Below are 24002 nucleotides of genomic sequence, written 5' to 3' on the forward strand. Positions count from 1 at the left end.
AGCCATTGTCTAACCAGTATTGATCCTCATTTGAGACACCAGCCCTAAACTTTTCTTTCTGAAAGTCCACTGAGGAAACCTACAAAAGATGCCCGAATTTCAGATGGATATATGAATCCCACTTCAAGACTGCATGTGGATAACTGTCTAGTCCTAATGCAGAATGAACACAATGAACTATTAACAAACAAATCCTTGCCAATTAAGTCAACAATACATAAAAATAAAAGCAAACTTTCTCAATGTAACTAAAACTATCAAATGTTTAAGAGTTGTCATTACAAATTTCCATGTTTTTTCCAATATATAGTATGGTTTTTAGGCATCTGTCAACCTAAGAATTTGTCCTGAGGCACAGTCCTGCAAGATTTTCAGACAGGTACAGGCTGCACTGATGACAGAGATAAAGTCTTCATACTGGAACTCAAATACCCTCTTCCCTTAATCATCAACAGGTAATTCTCAAGCTACATGAAACCTGCCACTGTCTAGATTTCGGGAGCCAGAAGGATTTAAGGACTTTGAAGTAACTACTTAAGGTCAAATTTGGTTTGCCATTTGTACATTATTTCTTTGAATACATTCCTTGGAGGAGCAGAATTCATTGTCCGTAGTCCCTTCAGTAGCTTAGCTACTTGTGCCTGATATGGTTTGATGGGATGGCTATCCTCATCGCTTCTTAAGCAGAAAAAAAAATGTTTGGTTCCATTGTTACCTCTGGATGATATTATCTACTCTTACCCAGCAACTGATAACTCATCTCCATAATTTCTCTTACATAACACCTGTCTATCACAATCATATTTGCTTTATTCCCTCACCTTACTGTTTGGTTCCACAGTCTCATGTTTCCCTATTTAATTAATGGTTGAGGTGCTATGGAAATCCCTATTGAATATATCCCTACTTCTATCCCACTCATATTCCCCACTTCCCAATTTCTCCTGCCTTTTCAGTGTTGGACATCTCTTAATGACGTACTCTATTTCCTACCTGAATGGGGGCAACTGCTATAGCCAGCAAGGACAAGCAGCCATCTTGGCTTTGCATTATTCCAGGAAAGCACAGAGCATGGATGCCAAAAGTGGGCAAAGATTTTCCTTGGAAGGCTCCACTACCAGTTTCAGACAGTGAATTGTCACAAATTGGCATTAGACTCCAGAGTATACTGTGTGTTAGGTAGCGTCCTGTTGGACTGTTCATCTTCTATAGAGACTGTAAACCCCCCACAACAGATTAGGAAAGGGTTCTTCACCGAGAGGGCGGTCGGGCACTGGGACAGGCTTCCCAGGACAGTGGTCATGGCACCAAGCCTGATGAAGTTCAAGAAGCGTTTGGAGAACGCTTTCAGATGTATGGTCTGATTTCTGGATGGCCCTGTGCAGAGCCAGTTGACTCGATGATCCTTGTGGATTCCTTCAAACTCGGAATAGTCTATGATTCTGTGATTTCACATTCAGACCTCTCTTATTTTCTTTCAGCTAACAAAAAAACTGATTTAACCTAGCAACTATTCAAAGATTCATTATTGAATAAACTCCAGCATTATCCATAGTATTTGTATTGACTGGAATAAATGAAATAGAATATGGGTATTCTAGCAAAATTCATGTGAAATACTGTACGAGCATTTTCCGTTGGGTTGGGTTTGTTGTTTGGTATGTTTTTTTTATTTTTTATTTATTTAATTTTTGTGTTTTTATGCCCATATCTCAGCATATTTAGAGATATTTTAGCATATTTAGCATATTTTTGTGTTTTTCCTGGATAAAAGATCTGTCCCCTTGAGAAAAAGAGTATTTAAAAAAAAAAATTAAATTCATACTGCTCTTTTTTCTACATCATTTAATTCTGAAGATCTCCTAATGCTCTGAAACAAGCTAAGCCTCAACCACATAAGCTATATAAGCAGCATTAACCTATTTTTACATATCCCTCCACCCTGATTTTAGATACTGAAGCAAGAGCAGGTCATTTAAGCATGTCCAAAAAAAAAGTATATTAAGATAGTCTTACACTCATTTTACAATAAGAAAATTAAGCTTTGAGATCCACACTTGTATGCTCTAGTATAGAAGGATATTAACATCTCAGTTGGGATTTCCTTGCTGCTAAGGATAACCTTACCAGTTTTTCCACACAGTGGCGTGTCATCAGCACTACCTACCTATGGCTTCAGATGAGGTAGGTATTGAATGTGGCCTACACAGCTTCAGTGCTCCAACTACTGTATTTATGGTACAAAGGCATGGCACAAAAAATGGACACCTCCTACTGCTAAAGCATTTGAAGAAGTTCTCTCAAAATGAGTGACAAAATCTGGAAGGGTGTTCCTAACTGTGATTACTAGCTGGCACATGCTTCTCTGTACAGTGAAACTACCTGCTTATACTTCTACAGAAATCTTAGCATTTAATTTTGCTTTCATTAAACACTGAATTTACTATGCTAACCATAGGATCTGATTTTTTCCCAGAGGGTACTCTTCTACAAACTGCAACGCTCAGAGTTGCAATGCTTGAATTCTTTCTGAAGTTGTCCTACAAATAAAATAAAAAGTAAATGATGAGACCAGAGACTAAAAAGAAAAAAATACAAAAGCAACCAAATTGAGCTAAGGACCCGGCACCACAGATATTCTCCTAGTTGGAATACAGGAAGTCCAACTATTGAGTTGATCAGGCGACCATAAAAATGTAAAATAGCTTCTGCAAAATGCTTGCATGAATGCTGATATAGTTCCTATCTTTGGGCTCAAGTCTTCAGTGTGTTTTCTATTCCCTCTTCTACTCAGAAAACTATCTTTACTCAGTATGTTGCAAGCACTCTAATCTATCCACGAAGGCTTTATTCTGTACTATGGTATGTCTAAAAATTGAGGGTAGATTAGTGCCTTTCAGACACCAACAAATATGCAGGAGCATCTCCATTCTTTGCCTTTCTTTGGGGTAAGTCATCCACTATCTCTGTTCTGATGATAACCATAATCACAACTCTTACCATCCAAATCATGACAAAAATGTTGGCCTAACTGGTTAGAAACATCAGTTAAAATGACACACAACTGTGGAAACATTTAAATGTACCACATGAAAAAAAAATAATTTTGAACATTTACTTTTCTGAATGTTATAAAAATCAAGTCCTGCACCTACGTAAAAAAACATATTCTCTCTGTTTTTAATGCTGGGATTTTAAAAAGCTCCTATGGGTATATTATGTCTCGTTCTCATTGAATTTAATGACATAATTGGTAACAGAATGAACTAATTATTACTCACTCCTGTAATTTAAAGGTATTATCTGGTCTCTGGTGAGAAATCAAGACTAGTTAAAGTAGCTTTTTATTGTACATTTACTACATGCATTTCAAAAGACTATTTATTTTCTACTACACTTCGATAAATTGGAAGATAGGTATTAGAGATATATGCCTATGATAGCATATTTAAACTTAAGTATACGCTTTTTTTGTTGATATTGTGTTGATAAATCTCAGCTGAAAGTTATGTACAATAAGAATACAGTGCCAAACGTTGCATTCAGTAGCACAAGCATAAAAAGTGATTTATTCCTTTGAAGAAAGAATCTGTTCATCAAACTGAACATCTCTACATGCTCTTAAGACCAAAAACACTTCTTCATCACTCATCGTCCGTTATTCTAACCTTGTCTTTAGAAGTAACAAACATGAACATGTGCAAACCTCAACAGTTTAGAAGGAAATAAACTGCACCACCAGTGCAAATATAAACATTCTTTGTTAAACTATGCAATATAAGAACATACAGAAACAAAGGACATTAAACACAAGGATTAGTAATAAAATAATTGCAAAGTTAAGCTGGATTTGTTACAAGAAATGGCTTCTTTAATACATTAGTTGTCAAGGTATTTTGAAAACATAGCAGGATCCAATTATTGTAAATTTTTCTTGCTCAAAACAGCTGCTACGTATGTTTTAGAACAGATATGAAATACAACCTTTTAGAACAGATATGAAACACAACCTTTAATCTTTAATCAGCTTTCTTTTAATGTGTATTTTCTTTCAATTTTTGTTAAAGCGGTGAACTAGTATTTAAAGATCATAACATAATAATCTTTCCCCATCAGATTAAGCATTTGACTGATATGCACAGACAAGGTTATTTTTGTAGTATTTTCCAAGTAGGCAATTCTTAACTGAAGAGAAGCTTTGTCTTATAGCCAAGCTGCTTTATTATTCCTCACCTTAAAAAATATATACCCATCTATCATCAGTAAGACCAGAATGACCTTTGTCATAACATTACTATGCAAGTTCAGACCTGCTTGCTTAAACTAAGGCCTTAGCTTTGTTCTTGAATATAATTCCTACTATTATCAACAGATATTACAGTGTCTCACGTAAATGCTCAACCTTGCTCGGTTTCAAGGTTTCAGCACATAATGCAAAATTACCACACAACATGAGCAAGTGAGGTGAAGATTCTGAAGCACAGTAAAACTAAATCATAGTTGTATTTAAGGCCCAGTACAGTATGCAGCAGATATTAAAAAAATAATAACATAAGACTTTCCATTGAAACTCTTATCCACAAATCACTTATCCTAACTCAGACACAATGTACTAAATATTATTGCATCGATGATGCACTAAGTAGGAGCAGATCATAGCTATGCACAGTGTTTGGAAGACAAAGCATCTCTTACAGATCTATTGAGACCTACCTTATATGAAGGGTTACAAGTCAGTCTCACACATTTATATTCCTACCATTAATAAGCTTTTAAAAAAAATACCCAGAAAAAAGCTATGAAAATCTGATTGCTCAAGATTCTAACAAACAAGTTTGGAATAGCAGCAAAGAAAGGGACATAGACTGTAAGTAGAACTTAGGCTGGGGACCTCAGGGCATCAAAGCACTACAGAGTATATTGCAGATTTTTGTGGATATGCCTCTTCTCTGCATGAGTGCAAAAAGGCGAATCCTGAAAGAGACAAAGAAAACTAACATACACAGGGTGTGATATTGACTTTGGAAGGTTGAACTGATGAAAACAAAATTCTTTTTTACCTCTGTAGTCAGTATTATTAGCAGTGAAAAAAGTACAGTGCTACATTTTTTACTAGACTTTCAAAAAATCATTTTCTAAGAAAGCTCATTTTTTACTTTTTGCTCATTTTGATTTCTATTCTGAATCACCCATAAAATACTAAATATAAGACACTACACAATGACAAGATATCAGAGACTATTTCATGCTCCATCCTGAGTCAGTAGTCCCTGTTCTAATCCTTTAGTGGAGTGAACTATTATATGAAACACAACCTATAGAAGTTCCACCAGCTATTGTTTTCACCACCTTTCAGAAGAAAATGAAGTGGTCCCGTTTGATTGTTGTAATCCAATAATCAGACTGAATCACAAATAACCCTAAAATGAACACATAAATATCCAAATAGGCCAATAAATCATTGTCTGAAAATATAACATACAGAAATTTATTTTTGCTGCCTGTCATTTATAATCAGGTATGTATAAAAGGGCTCGGAGTCAGAGAAGTCAGGTGGTGGCATATGTTAGTCTTCAGTGATGTTTTTAAAAAAAATTTTAAATCTCATACTTCACCTGCATTTACATGCAACTAAATCACTCATTTATAAAATCATAAAAGACTTAAAAGAAGGCTGTGTTCTTAGTCATCTATAGCATTTACATCAGATTGACTGATTAATTAGGAACTTTACTGTCACTCATTTACTGAAGAGAGGCTTTTCACCTACTTCTTTTGTTCCATTTTCTCTGGGGTGGGAGTTGAGGACAGAGAACCATATACAGGAGCATAACGACTACGAATTTACCATGGGGAAACAAACATACTAAAGTATGGAGATTGGCAGGTTTTGCAAAAAACTTGTGCCTGAATAGTTAGTGGGATAGGATAGGATAGGATAGGATAGGATAGGATAGGATAGGATAGGATAGGATAGGATAGGATAGGATAGGACAGGACAGGACAGGACAGGACAGGACAGGACAGGACAGGACAGGACAGGTTTGGTTGGAAGGGGCCTACAAAATCCATCAAGTCCAATGGCCTGAACTCTTCAGGGCTAACCAAAAGCTAAAGCATACTTTTGAGGGCACTGTCCAAATGCCTCTTGAACACTGAGAGGCACAGGGCATCAACTACCTCTGGAAAACTTGTGAAGTGTTCAGTATATCATGCATATTCTTAGTTATAAATAAATCACGAGCAAAACCTGCAGAAGTATTAATAATGAATTGGGAAATTAAATCTGATAATGCTGTCCACATATTAACAGGAAAACAAAACTATATAGAAATGTATAAATATATGTATTTTCCTACATACTTTTTGGTAGAAAGCTATGGTTAGAAGATGCACATTTTTTTAACTCATTTAGTACATTTTAACACATTTTTTAAGGTTAAAAGTGAATTCAGTTTTGATGCACAATTTGCATTAATATCAATTATTCCTATAGATCAGGAAAATAATTAAATTTTGCACGTTTATTTGTTTATTAAAAATAATTAATAATTAAATTCTGCAAGTTTATTTGTTTTGGTTGGAAGCCAAGAAACAAGATGACTAACGTGAGAGACAGTCTTCAAATTAAAAGACTGCTTCAAAAAAGGAAAAGAACAAGCCATTCCTCAGATCCACGACAGGGAAGACAGGAAGTAGGTTTCAGTTGTGCCAAGAATTATTTGGGGTAGCCACCAGGAAAAAAATCCCAGTAGAAATAATAAAGCACTGGGAAACACTGCTTGTGTAAATTGCAAAATCCCTCTCAATGGAAGTTTTTGTTTTGTTTTTTCATTGTTTTAGTCCGTTTGCTTTTTGGTTATTAAACGATTTAAACAAGTACCTGTGAGGAATAACATAAGGCTTGATTCTGCCTTAGGGCAGTAATACAGAATAGATGACCTTGTAATGTCCCTAGTAGCCCTGCTTCTCTGTGACTGAGACATGTCCCCTGTGACCTCTTATTTCAAGTGAAATAGAGCTGCAGAGATTTTACACCTGTAGCTCTGCTTAACATTACCTTAAAAGATACAATAAAAATATTGCACTTCGGACAAATTCATTTTGTTCCCAAAATGAAATTAAGTTAAAGATGATGATTTTTTTCCTCTGGAACACAAATTTCAGAATATGGTACGCCAAATATGGGTGAAGGTTATCTGCTGCCATTGCATTGTTGTTCCAGAGGCAAAAAGGTCTCAAGTGTACTGCAGAAAATCAAACCTTCACAAAAGGCTGAAATTATCACAAGTTCCACTGCATAGCCAGCATCTGTTTTCATATAAAAAAATAAAGTGTTTGAATTAAAACTTTATTGCACCATCAACTGTTTTTTAAATATCCCCCATCAAGTCAAATATTAAATTATTTTTATCAAACAAAATATAAGGTATTATTTAAAGTATCAAGTAGATATAGTATATGAGCCATACAGAAAAAGAACAGTCAAAAGGAATGACATACATCAAATCAGAGATGACAGAAAATAATCATTATTGTTTCTTTTCAAAGATTTAAAAAAGATTGCAAAAACATTGTGTAGACTATTGTATGCGTTGTGTGCATGAAAAGCATCCCTCCTCATTCAAGGTGTTGAAGCAGGCGACACTTTCAAGCTGTCAAGTGCTGCATGAATCCTGAAGTGCAACCTGGACTCCATGGAGTATTCTTTGTAGTTGTTTCTGCAAACAATAAAGTTGCTTTATCAGCTATAAAGCTCTAAGAAAAACATTTTTGACCTGGATTATTTCTATTTCATACATTCACTGAAGTACCAGAGTTAACAGTCTTTACTCATTCCACAGGAAAGAGAAGTTGATACAGAGATGAATTAAAGTCTTCTGATGGCATTTAAAGTCTTCTCCATAAACAGAGCAGAGATCTATACCAGTAATAACAATTACATATCCTGCTAAACTACAGCCACGTCTTAATGTCTCTTTCACTTATTTTGATCCTTCAACCATCCTCTCAATTACAGAAGTCTGCTATGAAAAGACAAACTAAAAAAATACTGAAACGAATGTTAGCTGCAAATATAATCCCAACTTCAGAAAAGAACTCAGCCAGTGTAATAAAACAACAAAGAAACCAAAGCATGTGAGACAAACAAACAAAAAAAGCGAAGAGCTATTATGTTTCTAAAAAGCATTTTAGGAGGCTGTTCTTTCTAATCTACGTTTAGAAGACTACTGCATGATTGGTGTATTTCTCTATACATAAAAGGGTCAAATTACATCTCCTACTACAATGTACATGCTGCACTACAGTAAGATTTGCTCTCTACCACTCTTCTGCAACAGGATGTAAAAGGAAAAGGGGAGGTGGTCAGAACTGTACTAGCTTTTAACCTATTCTCATCAACACTTTTATTGCAGCATATACAAGCCCCACAGCTGCTCTCTGACATGCAGGTGCTATTAATCCCTTCTCTGGATCCTCCAGCTCCATCCCACACCTGCAGAGGAGCCCAGCCCTTTCCTATCATACAAAGAGCCTCAGCATTTCCAAACACTAATTTAAAAGAAAATATTTTCCTTTCATAGTCTCTGTTGTTTGATGTTGTCTATTCCACAATGCCTGAAGTAGTACCACAGACTGTAACTGTAAAACTGAACTTTTTTTTAACTTAAGAACACAGATTTATAATTAATTCTATTTTGGCAGGGGGCTGGCAGGGAAAAAAAAGTCCTCATTAATAAATTTACTCTGTTAATCTGCAGGTTGAAACAACAACAAAAAATCCACTTACTTTGCAGTTTCTATGTATCTTACTGCTTTTTCCCTCTCATCCTGTTGTTTGTACAGAAGACCCAATTCATACATGGTGAATGGCACCAAATAGCTATCATATTTTATTTGCTTCTCACTAGGAAATCATAAAAATAAAGAATGGTTAATTACAACATTTTCTCAAGTGGTCATTTAACTTTTAAATGCAATCACTACCTGTAGAAGCACATGATCACAGAAAACACTCTGGAACTTCTTTACCAGTTGACACTGTGCATATCAATTAAACTTGTAAGCAGTGAGCATAAAATAATACCAATGTGATGTTATACAAGCAAAGATTTATTCATTGCTAGTTATTACTTGTACTGTGTTGTGTTACCCAAGCTACCATGAACATACTCTCAGGACAAGAACCCTATTATGAAACTTACAGTTCAAAAAAAAGGAACAAAAAGATGACACAAGATCAAAAACATCATTAAGTCTTGCAGTGTAAAAAAATGCTTTGTTCCTGCAAACAAAATTGAGATCTTCATTCCTAAGCTTGCCTGAACAAATCAGCAAAGAAATACAGAAATTCAGTTTTTCTTCAGTGTAAGAAATCCTTAGAATCATGGTGACTGGAAGGCATCTCTGGAGATCATCTAGTCCAATACTGTCCTCAAAGCAGGGTCAACAATAGAAACCTGCTCAGGACTGTGTCCAGTTAGGTTCTGAAAATCTCCACTGTCTGAGCAAGTTGGGTCAGTGATTGACCAACTTCACAATAAAACAAGTTTCTTCTTATGTTTAAACAATATTTCCTGTATTTCAGTTCACACCTATTACCTCTCTTCCTGCCACTGTGTACCACTGAGAAAAGTTTGGTTCCTTTTTTTTTTTTTTAAATAAATAAATTAAAAAAAAACACACACATTCCCTTCAGGTATTGATAATTTATTTATTTATGGTCTAGAGGGCAAGATGTATGAGGAGCAGCTGAGGTCCCTTGGTTTGCTCAGCCCAGAGCAGAGCAGGCTGAGGAGAGGCCTCATGGCGGCCTGCAGCTCCCTCACGAGGGGAGCGGAGGGGCAGGCGCTGAGCTCTGCTCTCTGGGGACAGCGACAGGACCCGAGGGGACAGCATGGAGCTGGGACAGGGGAGGGTCAGGCTGGGGGTTAGGGAAAGGTTCTGCACCCAGAGGGTGGTCGGGCACTGGGACAGGCTCCCCAGGGCAGCGTTCACAGCACTGAGCCTGCTGGAGTTCAAGAAGTGTTTGGACAACACTCTCAGACACTTGGTCTGATTTTCGGGTGGTCCTGTTTGGAGCCAGGAGTTGGACTCAATGATCCTCACGGGTCCTTTCCAATTCAGGATATTCTATGATTATGTGATTTATACAGATGACCCTTCCAAGCCCCCTGCTCCCCACCTTCTCTTCTCCAGGTTGAACAGTCTTAGCTCTCTCAACCTTTTCTCATATGACAGATGCTCCTGTCTCTTAACTGTGTTTGTAGTCCTTTGCTGGACTTGCTCTGGTATGATCATGTCTCTCTTGTACTGGGACGCCCTGAACTGGACTCAGTAATCTAGATGTGGCCTCACCAGCACTAAGTAGGGAGGAAGGATCACCTGCTGATGACACTCTTCCTAATTCAACCCATTGATAAGGCACATTGCTGGCTCACTGTCAACTTGGGGTTGACCATGATGTGCAGGCTCCCCAGGGCTTTTACTGACAAGCTGCTTTCCAGTCATGCTGCCCCCAGCTGTGTCACTGAGTTATTCCTCACCAGGGGCAGAGCTTGTCACTTCCTTTTGCTGAACTTCATGGGGTTGCTGTCAGCCCATTTCTCTAGCATGTCATAGTGTTTTCACACTGGTAGACAGCCAAGCTGGCTACATCGCTCTCTCACTCCACCTCCACAAAAGAACAGGGGGAGAAAATATGATGAAAAAAGGCTCATGGGTTGAGATAAGGAGCAGTTTAATGGAAGGGGAAAAGAAAAAAAAAAAAGAAAGAAAGAAAAAAAAAGCAAAGGCAGGGCAAAAGCAAAGGGAGAAAACAGTTATTTACTAATTTCCATCAGCTAGCCGTCCATGTTCTGCCATCCCTTGGGAAACAGTAAACATAGTGGTTGCTCAGGAGCACAAATGCTTTCACAACAAGGGCCCCATCTTCTCCTTTCCCTGCTTTTACTGCTAAGCATGATGCCATACACTATGGAATATCCCTTTGGTCATTTCACGTCAGCTGTCCTGGTGACATCCTCCCAACACCTCCAGCCTAATGTCTTTTGGTGGGGCCAGCAATGGAGAGCCAGTCTGGATGTTGTGGAGCACTGCTAAGTAACAACAAAACCATTGGTGTGGCATCAACACCGTTCTAGCTGTAAGCACAAAGCACAGCACTACATGGGCTGCTGTGGGAAAAGAAAACTCCACCCCAGCCAAACCCAGTACACCTGTCCAGGTTGCTCAGAATGGCAGCACACCCTCCTCCCACTTTTGTACCATCTACGTATTTGCAGAGGGTGCACTCTGTCCCAACATCCAGGTCCTTAAAAATATGTTAAACAGCGCTGGCACCAGTGTTGAACCGTGCAATATTCTACTGATGACTGGCCTCCAGCTGACTTCATGCTGCTCTTTGCAGCCTTCAGAATGCAACAGTTCAGCCAGTTTTCAATCCACCCTGCTGCCCCCTTATCCTGTCCAGACTTCAACAGCTTCTCTACGATGCTATTATGGGCAACTGTGTCAAAAGCCTTTCTAAACTGGAGATAACCATGCACTGCTTTCCCCTTGTCTACTGAGCCAGTAATCTCGTTGTAGAAGACTATAAGGAGGGTTAAGCATGATTCATAAACCTATGCTGACTATTCCTGATCACCTTCATGCATTTTGAAATGGTTTCCAGAATTATCTTCTCCAACTTTCCAGGGCCTGATGTGAAACTGACTGGTCTGTAGTTATCCCAAGCTTCCTCCTTCCCCTTCTTGAATATAGCGGTGGCCTTTGCTTTCTTATGGTCCTCAGGAACCTCCCCCAGTTGCCATGACTTTTCAAAGATAAATAATATTTATCTTTGAATAACATTTACCCTGCTTGAGCATTCTGGACTAGATGATGTCTGTAGGTCCCTTCTAGCCTCAACCATTCTGTGATTCTTTGAACATTGGCCAGTTCCCTCATCACTCATGAATATATACCATTAGGTCCCATTAGGTATGTTCAGTTGAGATGGTCACATGCATGCCCAGCTTGTTTATTGTTTCCTAACCTGACCTTCCTCCACCAAGAGAAAGTTTTTCTTATTCTAGACTTTCCTACAGATTTCAGGGATGTGGAATTCCTGAAGATTCATCTCGCGAGTACAGAATGAGGTGAATAAGGCACTGAGTACCTTGGCCTTTCCTATGTCCTTTACAATCAACTCTTCAATTCTTATCTAGATAAAATAATATCAAACAATTTCTCAGAACAAAAAAGTTTGCAATGAACAAGTCTCGACATTTTGAGAACAACACTTCTAGAGGTGTTTCGTCCACCAAGGCAAGCTTTGATGCGTAGAAAGCATGTCTTTAAAGCACGGAGACTGCTTATATGACAAACAGTCTTAATGTGCTGTAGTAGCCCAACAAATGTAGAGACTGAAGCTAACCAAAACTCAGATCTTTAATTTACCAGAAAAATCCTCCTCCCCATCCAAAACATCTTCTTTTTAAAGAATTGTTGTCTGACAGTTTTTGAGGTGTCTCAACCCTAGAAGTCTCCACAGTGTCAACTGCCTTTGGAGAGAGACTTTCAGAAAACCTGTAACCATCAAAAGCCACTACAATGTAACTTGCAAAGTGTTTGACCAAACACTCTTGGGATCTATACAAATGGCAAGAGAAGGCCTGCTGGCAAGAAAGCTGCAACACCTACTAGAATCATAGGTAACATACTCCTTTGAAAGAAAGTAATTTTTTATAGATTATTATTGATTAGAAAAATGGTGTGAACATTGTAAAATAACATTTTTTCAGCCTAACTACTTTAAAAATTCCAAGAAGCTCACAATCAATATATGACTCAATGTTACAGAAAGAAAAAATATTGTAGTAGAAATTGATCTGACACCTAAAATATTTAATAAATCCATAACACAAGAAACTAAAATTTTCAACTGAAAATAGCAACAACTTCAGTAATTTCTCATCTAAAGGTAGTGTTAACTCATGAAGCACTGAATACTGAAACAACCAATAAATCCACACGAATTACCTTCACTTATATTGATAGTTCTTCAAATATAAAAATACTAATTACAAATGTATATATATAAATGCATTACCTGTCAGTCTGATTTATGTGGTCTAAAACACATCCTATGTATATAAAAGCTATATAATGTTAAATTGCTGTAGAAAAATAATGGTAAAATTTTGTGGTCCTCCAACTACTTTCAGAACTATTTTAATTCCAGCTCCTTAGCAGGATGTTAAAGTTTAATTATTTAAAATTCTAATGTGAAGGCTTCTGCAAAAATATCAAATTTCACCCAAACCTACAAAATAAAAGTGAAAAGTTTATTTCTATTATTTTTACCTTTGAATTACTTGATTGAAACACAGTTCAGCTTGCATGAGTCTTCCCAAGTGTTTAAGGCAGAGACCCTTCAGTAGCTGCAACATGCACATGTCATCCATATAGTATTCACTGTGGTCTAAAAGTAAAAGCGAAATACATCAAACAATTTGAAGACATCATCATGAAAAGGTAAAGTTTTTCAGTAGTGAATATATACTCAGACTCAGAGGTTTGCTTCTCAGAGTTCTGTACATCGACACATAATCTACAGGCACAATTTTAAACATTGCTTACTAGAGAGGATATGTTCACAGCATTTGTATCTTTCTCTTTAAGGATAGAGACTAAGAAGAGGAAAGAAGAAATCTAAACATCCAGTTGTTCCCCAGTCTTCTAAATCAGGAAGTCAGTACAAAGTGGGCATAATCTGGCACAATTTAAAGACTTCTATACATTTAACATCTAAAACAGAAAAGAAAACCTGCATTGAGACTGAAACCTCCTTTACATCGTATTATCTTAAAAGCTTCCACTGTTCCAAAGTACTGGCAGAACTCCAGCAGCACCAGTACTGTGAAAAGCCCAAGAATACCCTGCGATTCATTCCCACATCTCTCTTAGGAAACATAATACTACAACAGAAATTCAAGAAACCATCTTTGTTAGTATTTGCATCATCTCTAACAATTACAAATGTTCACTTGGAAAATTCACGGAAGTTTTATGTTCAATAGGACTAAAAATACGAGATGAAAGGGCTTCTATAAAATAATTAAGAAATGTAGCCTTAACGAGTGTGGTCCTTTTTTGTAGCTTCAGTTTATATCTTTGCGAGGTGTAGGGAAGAAAAAGAAAGGAAACACATATGGATAGACAGATGGCTGCACATACATTAACAATTCAGGAAGCAAAACAACCTCCCTTCAGATCGTGTTGTTTACAACTAATTACCAGATCTCTAAGGTCACTTTTTTTTTTTAAAATAGTCTGCCAAAAAATCCTACATAAACAGTTCTGAAAGACGCAAGACTAGAGCATCTTAGGACTCCACGAAGTGCTTTCCCACTACATTCAGGCATATTCCTGTCTGTGTTTAAACCCAGAAAGTCTCTACAGATAACAACTAACAGACTGTGCTTTTAGTGACAGGTAGAACCAGAAGGGATGAGTATTTTGCATTCCTCTAGCCCACTTTACTAGATAAAGTACTAGATTTATATGGTTATCTCCTAAAGGTCTCATTCCCCAAAATGACTGGGGATAAGCATTAATGTCAGTAAAAGCTTGCCAGCCTTTACCATTTTTTTCAACTCCCTGACATGTCCCAGAGGAAGAAAAGATGGTAAGCTAAATTACTGTAACAATGACAGTAAATAAACAGGCCAATTTAAAACAGAGATCCTTGGCAATAAATGTGTAAGACACATATTCCTGCAGTACCCTGTACCGGAGGAAATATTATCATTATTATGAAACATACAAGATAACCATAGGAATAATTTTTTCTTAACATTAAAAATCCTTTTTATATTTTGGAAATGACCCAACTGTGCAAAAATACAATACACAGAAATCCTGAGGAAAAGATGATTTCTAAAGTGTTTCATCCTGCTCCTTCTGTCATCAATATTTTCAATATTCTCTACAACCATTTTCAGTCCCTGACAGATTCCTTGCTGTGCCTGTTTACATGAACCAAATGTAGTATCAACAGCTCACTCTGAGAAGTCTCAATCCCTACATGACCTCTGTGTATAATTAACCTACTTTTTTTTTTTTTTTTGTAACAGCACCTTAGTAGTCCTTTAAAGCTATCTAGTACTGACAATTGTCTTTTAAAATAATATTGTATCCTTGCCTCATTTTGCCTCTGGGTCTCAATTCAGCAGCAATTCTGGTAATCAGTGCCTTTATTTTGTTTGACTCCATACCTTTAAAAGTTCATCAGGCACACAGATGGAAAGTACAGAACGAAACTGTATTTCATTGTAATTATTACAACAAAAGCACAAAAAAAACTTTGTTTCAGAATTACATTGTATCTGTAATCTGCAAGTTTCCATGAGAAAAACATAATGTATTTAAAAAGGAATATTATTTTGAAGCACTAGTGAATTATTTATTCTATCTGCTGTTAACCACAGATTTCCAAGTGCTGATTAAATATTTTATATGACAATCTAAGGCCAAAATACTACCAGTTAGTCCGAGCAGAATGAAATTCAGATTTTCATAATACTTATAATAGACACACTCATTTTCAGCTATATAAAAACATATGCTTTTTACAAGAAATTAAACCACCATCTAAATACTATAGAGACATACCTCAGCTTTATTTTTAATGCATCAGCAACTCAGAAAAGCAGCTCTGGATACACAGTCTGACTCCTTTGGACTTCTTGGTTTGTTTGGATAGTGTAACTAAGCTCATTTTGCCATGCAGGAATGTATCTCACTGACAGAACGCAACCTCATCCTGAATGACCCTTTCATTTGAGGTGTATTCATAAAAAGGATCCTCACCCATGATTCTCTACCATCTAGTTGTTTAAAAAGAAGTCGCACCAGTGATTTCAAGAATCTTAAAGTAACAAAGTAACCACAACTGAACAGACCATTCAGTTTCTCCTCTGCCTTTATGGATGTGTAGATCCTAAAACATTTTTCAGCTGCTTTCTCTTTTGAAGGAATTTATCAGTTCCTTTAGCGATAAATATCTTCTACACCTTCTCCAATCATCTACCTATTTCTATTTCAGTGCTATTGCAATTGTTTTATTCTACTCCTTTTACGTTGATATCTTGAGCATCTCTGCCTAGGAATTTGACGGTAAATTTACTTCACTGTTCTAACTGATTAGATAGTCATAACACAAACCTCTGGATAAAAGATCTCCAGATTCCCTACAGCTTCTGCCAGCATTCTTTGCACAGAATTCATGGCAGCATAATTTATTTGCAGGTGTCTTGCATTTTGCTACATCTTGGTTTTAATTCGGCAACAAAAAAAAAGAAAAACAGAGCACCTCTCCTCTCACTGCAATCCAGTTGTCATGTTTGCTTTATCTGAAAACTACATACTTAGCTATGAGACAACGGCAGCATATTTCATACCATTTTGTCATTTACTTAAAAGATGCTTCTCTTTTCTTGTATACTTTGGAATAAAATAAAACTGTAACATTTAAGATTACTATTACTATCAGTTTTCTTGCGTGCTTACTTCTCATTTTCTTTACTAGCAAGCACATTTCATTGCTTCTATTTCCTGTCTTGCACAAAACACCTCACACTGTACCAGGCCTGCAGCACTGGGGAATATTCATAATTATGCAGTTCAAAATTCAATTTCCAACTGCTTTGGCCTTACTGGAATACTATGCTTTGGGGAAAGCTATATTTTGGCAAAAATGTTTAATGGGCATTTTTATTTGCTAATAACAAACTGAATAGGTTTTGATACTCAGTCATGAATACTGTTGTTATCGATGTAAACAGGGTAAATTAATACTACATTTGGTGTTTCCAAAACTCATTACATGTTTTAATAATGTGGGTAAACTAACTTTCTAAATTATTGCTAAGTATGACTAAAATCTGGGTTCAATAGAAACTGCTCTTGTGAATTACCATTACTAAAGAGCTAGTAATTACTCATTTTAGAAGAATTCAAAGGAAAAATATGCTGAGAAGCTCACATAATAGATAACAGGAGCAACCTGACAATGCCTGATTTAAGGAACAGTAAATAATGCCATGTACTTCCACAGCACAACTTCTTTATCCCTAAAGGAAATTAAGTTCCAGTATGAAGTTATGGACTGATACACTCCATATTATGTTGAATATCTATGCTTCTTATACTTCAAGATCTAAATCCATGGTCAAAGCTTATTAATTAAAAATACATTTTATTTTACAGCTGCCAGATGTTAGATTTTGGCAGATGTTAAAAAACCAGAATCATGCATAATACTTTGTCTTCTCTTTCATACCTAGTCATATCCTGCTCAGTATGTGTCCTCTGTAGTACAGCTAAAGTATGGTATAAACTGGTTCAGCAAAAGTATTTTTCAGGCATTTAAAAAATTAGTGGGTTATAGTCTAAGGACATTCTCTGAGACTGTAATGTCTTAGTAAGATTCAGTTAAGTTATGTAAGTAATAGTCTCAAATTCTTGAGTTTTGTATATTCTCCCCTAGCATTAATCAAGCTTGATAAAGGGCATACCGAGGAATCAGCACTAAAGTTTAAGAAGCTCCAAAATTTTCATACCAGATTTAATAGCACATTGTCCAAGTCACCAACAGAACATTTCTAAGACAGAAGCAAAGAAAAATGTCAACATTTCTTACTAGCTTATTTCCATCTTAGTCAATTACTTACTAGTTTCGTTTTGTAGAGCAGTTTCTTCTTTTTCAATTGTTACCAATAAATTTTCAGTGAGATCTGCTCTTTTGCCCACAATTGCAAAGCCATTCCAGACGTACATCATTTCCTGACAAAAAAGCAAAGACACCCATAGAATTGCATAAATATTAAACTGAAGAGTATCCCTTTGAAGTCTAAAAGAAAGTGTTATTGACACTACCAACTAACTACATTATGCTAAACTCATTTCAATTCTTTAGTCCTGTCTAATTTGCATTTATTATAGTAATATACTATGTTTTCTTTTACTTAACCCATGGTGGAAAAACTCTTATATTTAAAGATACTAGATTTGACAGCAAGACCAAAAATACATATTCACACCTGAACAGCACTGTGCTGTAGAAGCCCAGGACAACTTTATTACTTAGGTCTTTAAATATAACTGAGTAAACAAAATCAAATACATGAACCACGAAATTTTAAACTGTTGGATGAACTTTCTTTGGACTTCTCTTCCTATATTAATGAGCTTTAATATAAGAAAATCCTTCTCAAATTATTTTTTTCCACTTCCAGTAGTTGCTATATTACCTATATAGCAAAATCTCAGCATAAATATATATGAAGTATCATTATGGTGTACATAAAAACAGGTTGTACACTACTAATGCCTTCTGGAGTTAAAAGCATGTGAAAGTAGAACAGGATTTGTACAGTATCAATTCCTATACATTTTACTCAGATTCAACACAAAAAAAAAATGCTTTTCATTTTCACCAGAAGAACAGATGATTCAGAAAAAAATGAAGTTGTTGTCAATTTCCTAATGAGCCTGTGGGATACTGACTGAGAACCTGTCACAGTAAATAACGTGTTTACACATGACAAAAACCAATGTAGATCCGAAGCTGACTTTCAGCCCCATGTAGTAACAAGTTATGATCTGTGTTTGAACTTTCACATGGAAAATTTGGCCTTGGTTTTGGACTCCTAGTTGATAGCATTACTCAGCCCCTACTACATTTTACAAAAATCCCAAGGCCATTCCATTTGCATGAATGCCAATAATTCTTTAAAAATAATAAATAAATAAAAATGCAACTATCGGACACACAGTACCCAATGATAATATTCTTTCCCTATGTAAGAAATCATACTAATTTTTTCCCCATTCAAAAAGAACAAAAAGAAAGCAAGTATAAGTACCAAGGCAGGTAATATCAGCTTCACTGGTTGAGAACATGCATAGCGCCGAGCTTTCCTTACTGCAAACTTCTCAGTTGGGATAGATTTTCCCGCAATTCTCTGTTTTAGACCTTCCACTTGTCTAAAAGGAGACAAAAATGGATATGACAGTCCACTTTATGTAGTTTTTCTTCTTATTTCATTTAGTAAAATATTAAGAATTTCCTGAATACTTAATGATTGCCTAAATACATAATTTCCTTAATATTAGTAAAATATGAAATATTTGCTCTTATTTCAGTTAGTAAAATATTATGTTCTCCACACCACACAGCCTGCATATGCAGGATGTATGTTACTGATAAAAGCAGCTTTTTAAACAAAGTGATGCTAAAAAATAATGAGAAAAGCAGAAAAGGTGCTTGTTATAAGTAGGGAGCAAATGATACAAGACAAAGATATTTAAGTCAAAAACATTTGCGGGGCAAGAATGGGGATGGGACATGACAACTGCACTTCTAGTTATTTTATAAATGTTTACCTGAACAAAGACACAATGTCCTCACCAGTCCTTTTCAAATCTTCCTCTGGAAGCATACATAAAATTGCTGCTTTCTGGAATACATATATTGCCTGTTTCAAAAAGAAAAATCCACATATTACTGCATCTAATTTGTTGCGTTCAATCAATGCAATAAGGACTGAATTCTCTCACCCCAGCTGTTACAGTGAAGTGTTTCCAGTTATTTTCATGCAGGTGGAACTACTGAAGTTTAGCCACGCATCTCTTTTTTCACATAATTTATAGTTTTATTTTCAGTATATTTGCTAATATTCTTAATAAGTTAGTCAATATTAAAGGTCTTTTCTACAAAGAACATGACAATATACTATCTTCTAACTAACTGTTAAAAAAGAAATAGGTTAATAACAGATACAAGTATTCTGAAGTCCAGGAATGTCATCTGATTTGTTATATGTAGTCATAAGCTAAAAAACAAACAAACAAAACAATATATATCTGAGAATTGAATCAAGGAAAGTTCAGTAACGGGACTTTTCAGAGAAGAAAAGAAACATCCATAACTCTGTTCAAGACATTTACACTTCACATGAATATACTATTCTCTTCCTCTTTTTTCAAAAACTGGCCATATCCCCTTTTCCACTAAGCATAAAAGAACAACCTAGAAAAGAACAGACAAAGGATGTACATTTGTACGTTGTGCTGGGGTCACAGTGTAAGAACAGTTTTTACAAGGAAAAGGTAGATTACCCTGCATGAGATCTCGTCTCCAGCAGCCTTTTATTTCATGTCACAAAGCATCTGCTGACTATGCCTTCTTTTGTCTTTTTATAATTAACAAACACACACAGTTTCTTCTGCCAAGTTTTATTAGCAAATATTAGAAGTTACAATTGCAAGTTAACAGCTTTCCTCTCCCTATTCTTTCTCTTAATTCTGATAAGCACCCCAAGACTGAAGCATTTCTAGTAATGGTACCGTAAGAAAAATTCCCCCTTATCCACACAACTTTACGTACCATTTGGTTCCACAGTCCCTTTTTGAGTTCATAAGAAAGGAAAAATTACACTGATTCTGCACACCGAAATGCATATTTAACTGTGGAGCAGCTACTGGTATAACACAGTAATATCTGCCTGCTCGTTTACCTTAGACCACCTGTTCTCTTTGCTGAGCAGGTCTGCATACTGATACGCTTGAAGCCAGTTCTGCTGGAATGTGTAGCACCACATCAGTTCCCAGTAACAGAGATGATGAATCTGCTTCCATTCTTGCTGGGCTGCTATGCATTCCTGGAACGTTAACTGTGCCTAGGATTTAGATAAGTAAGAATAATGAAAATTGGTTCAATTACAGGTTCAATCTCCATGACAGAGCCACATTTAATTACAGAGCAAATTCGTTTGTAGCACCCAAGCAGAGAATACTCTTGACTAGAAAAATGAAATAGTCTTCTCTCTCAGCCTATCTTAGAATAAGAGCTGGAATCAATATTAACAGTAAACACAAACAGGAAAATGAGCATAATTATCAGTCCAACTAAAATAGTTACCGAGATGAATCATACATATTTTTTCACCCCAAGCTGAACACTGTACAAATAAAAATCTTAAAAAGAAAACAATTTATTTACCTTTTCAAAATTTCCTTTCAGTATATCTATTCTGGCAGCATAAAAGAGAATAATGGAACCCTTGAAAGGAATGGAGAAAAATACTTAGTTACTACTTTAAGCTTAAGGAAATATATTACTATTACAAAATTTATTGAGAATACACACATTTGGAAACTTCTGGAGGTAGGGTTCAAGGAGACTGTCTGCTTCCTCAAGGCTGGTGTCCCCTGTACCTAGAAATCACAACAAACCAACCTTAGTCTACTTAAAAAAAAAAAAAAGTGTAACAGATTAAGATTGTGGTTTCAAAATCCTATTTATGGCTTGAATAAATTAAAGAATGACCACCTCTACTCAAAAGCAGAAATATTATTTGATCATGTTTCTATAAAAATCAGTTCTTGTCCTACTAGAAATAATAGCATTTAAGATAACAAATGCCTGTAACTAGACAAAGGTTAAAATATATGAATATTCTTTAAACCGTTCCATTATAAATTCCTTTTCCATTTTCAAGTCCCTGTAATTGCTCTAGCAAGTTATGAAAACATTCTTCAGCTGCCCACTTTACTAATTTTGAGCTCAGTTACAAAGTACGGGTGAACCTGAAAGAAATGAAGTTATCCCTAATTTCCTGATGAGCCTAAGGGACAAGGACTGAAATACTTCGAAACTAAAGAACATAAACATGTATGTCAAAGATGCATACAGAATTAATAGTAATGTTCATGTGGCAAAAGCAATTATTTCCTCACGTTTGAGCCTCCAAGTAGATTATTCAGGAGTACAGACCTCTTTGTGGAGATAGCCTTCTCTGTATCTGTCTCTGTATCTGATGTAAATTTATAAGGACTTATCTGAACTGAGAAGTGTTTTCTGATATTTTGCAGTTGCATGTTAGGACCGCCCTTCAAATGGAGTAAGTTGTCAATATAACAATATCTACCTTGCTGTTTTTGTAATTATAGCTTTGTTAGGGGCTTGACTTTCAGATCGTAACTAAGTACACAGCAAACTCCTCTTACAAAACTAATAGCCACAGTTTCTAAATTCAGTTCAAAAAACAAAATATCTATCATAATGTGTAGCATGACTGAACACAGTGGGACTCACCAAGGATTAAGGAGACGTAAGTATGATAAACCAGCAGGGTGAAAGTACACAGAATGGCCCTCAAACTGCTGCCAGATGCACCTTCCTGTAGTTGATGGAGGCCTAACTCCTAAGAAAAAATACAAACACATGAAGAATTAGTTATCAGTATAGTACTATAGTACTTTTAATCATTTCTAGCTCACCTGAATTGTTTATCCTTTTAAATACAAATATTTCATAATTCAGCATTTCATTATCTCAGATCCAACACAATATTCTACCAAAACAGTTTTGACAGCTGACAGCACTCAGCAAGGAGTAGATTAAGTCAATGCTGAATAAAATTACCCATGCATTTAACTGCTTTGGTGAAGTATCAATGTCATAGACCATGCAGCCACACAAGTCTAAATCTTTTCTCCACTGCTTTCTGGATATAAGCCTTTTAGAATAATGTCTTTATGTTTGGTAGGAAACTCTCTCAGTTTCTTCAGTGCTACTTCTACGCAAGAGTCTTCCTTCGGAGAAATCCCTGGTTATCCTTAATTTTCTCCTGTCAAGTCAGCCACTATTTTGAGGTTCTGGTCAAAATATTAGCTCTACTAACACACCAACTTCTACACAGTGTTTTCGTAAACTACAATACAATTTCTGAGTATTGAAAAAGATTCATGGAGATTTATTCAGTTCTTACATATGAAACATTTTCCTATCCATTCCAGTTTATTCCCATTAAATGACCGCTTGACTGTTTGGGGATTGAAAAGATGAGCTCAGAGGTTCCCTTCTTAAGACCAGTTGCTCTTCAGAAACAGATTGTAACAGTTTTGATTTAAAAAAAAAAAAAGTTTTACTGTATAGCAACTTGTTCAGTTATAGGAGAATTCAAGCACCATACAAAAAATGTTGTGTTACTACAAAATTGTTCACCTTTCCTTTCAGCTTTTATCACCTTTTCAGTAAGGGCACTAATGTGTATTGTCGAAGAGCTTCGTTATGAAGCTCAGTGAACTAGAATTTTTACAGGAATAAACAGAATGAAAAGGTCTCTACTGAAGTCTAATTTTATATAAACAAAGTGTACTTGTGGACAAGCTAAGAGCAGTAAGACCATAAGGTGACTCTTTGATTCATGAATAACTCAAAATTCAGTTATGTGTAGTTCTGTGTTTTGCTTTTTTTTTCTTTTTTTGTAGGTGGCAAAAGGAGTTGCAAAGGGCTGCAAAATACACTTATAGAACAATGGGAAAGGGGACAGGGGAAAGGAGAAGGGGAGGGGAAGAAATGGGAAGGGGGAAATGGGAAGGGAACCGTCTCTGAAGCAAACTGGCCATCTCCCCTGCTTGCTCAAGAGTCATATATCACCATATGCACTTTCCTGCCTGCATAATCTAGCCTACTTATCTTTTTAATAACACTAAAATATTAATCAACTATGTAGATCATTATACATCTAGTGTGAAATGTATAATAATAAACACACCCAATCGTTACCTGAGAAAAGTCTAATTTGAAAAATCAAATAAAATTCCAAATCCCATACCCTATTGCCAGAAAATCCAATAAATTCTAAAAGTCGGAGGATCCTTCCTGGTAAAAGTGACAGCATCTGTAATACATTGCAAACAAAATAAGTTATATAAAAAATACATGCATTCAAAAAAAAGTGTAAAACCACTATAAGCTTCAACCAAAAATGCTAACTACTGTATCAAATGCCATTGCATGTCAGTGAAAAAGTAAAACACAAAAGAACTCAAAAATAGACATGCATGATCAACAACATGCACTCAGTTTGCAGCTTAAGGAAAACTCAAACTCTTTATGATCAGCCAGCATAGAAACAGCAAGACAGAGTCCATCTGTGGTTTTTCAG

General features: G+C 36.1%; 1 protein-coding gene across 2 annotated transcripts in view; it reads right to left on the reverse strand.

The window, feature by feature from the left end:
* Positions 1–1663: 1663 nt before the first annotated feature.
* TTC39B (tetratricopeptide repeat domain 39B) overlaps positions 1664–24002 on the reverse strand; it is an 81766-nt gene continuing 59427 nt past the window's right edge. For both annotated transcript variants that reach the window (XM_066987992.1, XM_066987991.1), the window contains exons 9-19: positions 23670–23735; positions 22145–22253; positions 21197–21264; positions 21050–21109; positions 20565–20726; positions 19432–19523; positions 18912–19032; positions 17718–17829; positions 13348–13465; positions 8792–8908; positions 1664–7721 (exon numbers count right to left, since the gene is read on the reverse strand). In XM_066987992.1, coding sequence (XP_066844093.1) covers positions 7625–7721; positions 8792–8908; positions 13348–13465; positions 17718–17829; positions 18912–19032; positions 19432–19523; positions 20565–20726; positions 21050–21109; positions 21197–21264; positions 22145–22253; positions 23670–23735 — 1122 coding nt within the window. In that variant the 3' untranslated portion in view covers positions 1664–7624. The remainder of the gene's footprint in view (positions 7722–8791; positions 8909–13347; positions 13466–17717; positions 17830–18911; positions 19033–19431; positions 19524–20564; positions 20727–21049; positions 21110–21196; positions 21265–22144; positions 22254–23669; positions 23736–24002) is intronic.

The sequence above is a fragment of the Anser cygnoides genome, chromosome Z (genome assembly GCF_040182565.1).
Source record: "Anser cygnoides isolate HZ-2024a breed goose chromosome Z, Taihu_goose_T2T_genome, whole genome shotgun sequence".
Taxonomy (NCBI): Eukaryota; Metazoa; Chordata; class Aves; order Anseriformes; family Anatidae; genus Anser; species Anser cygnoides.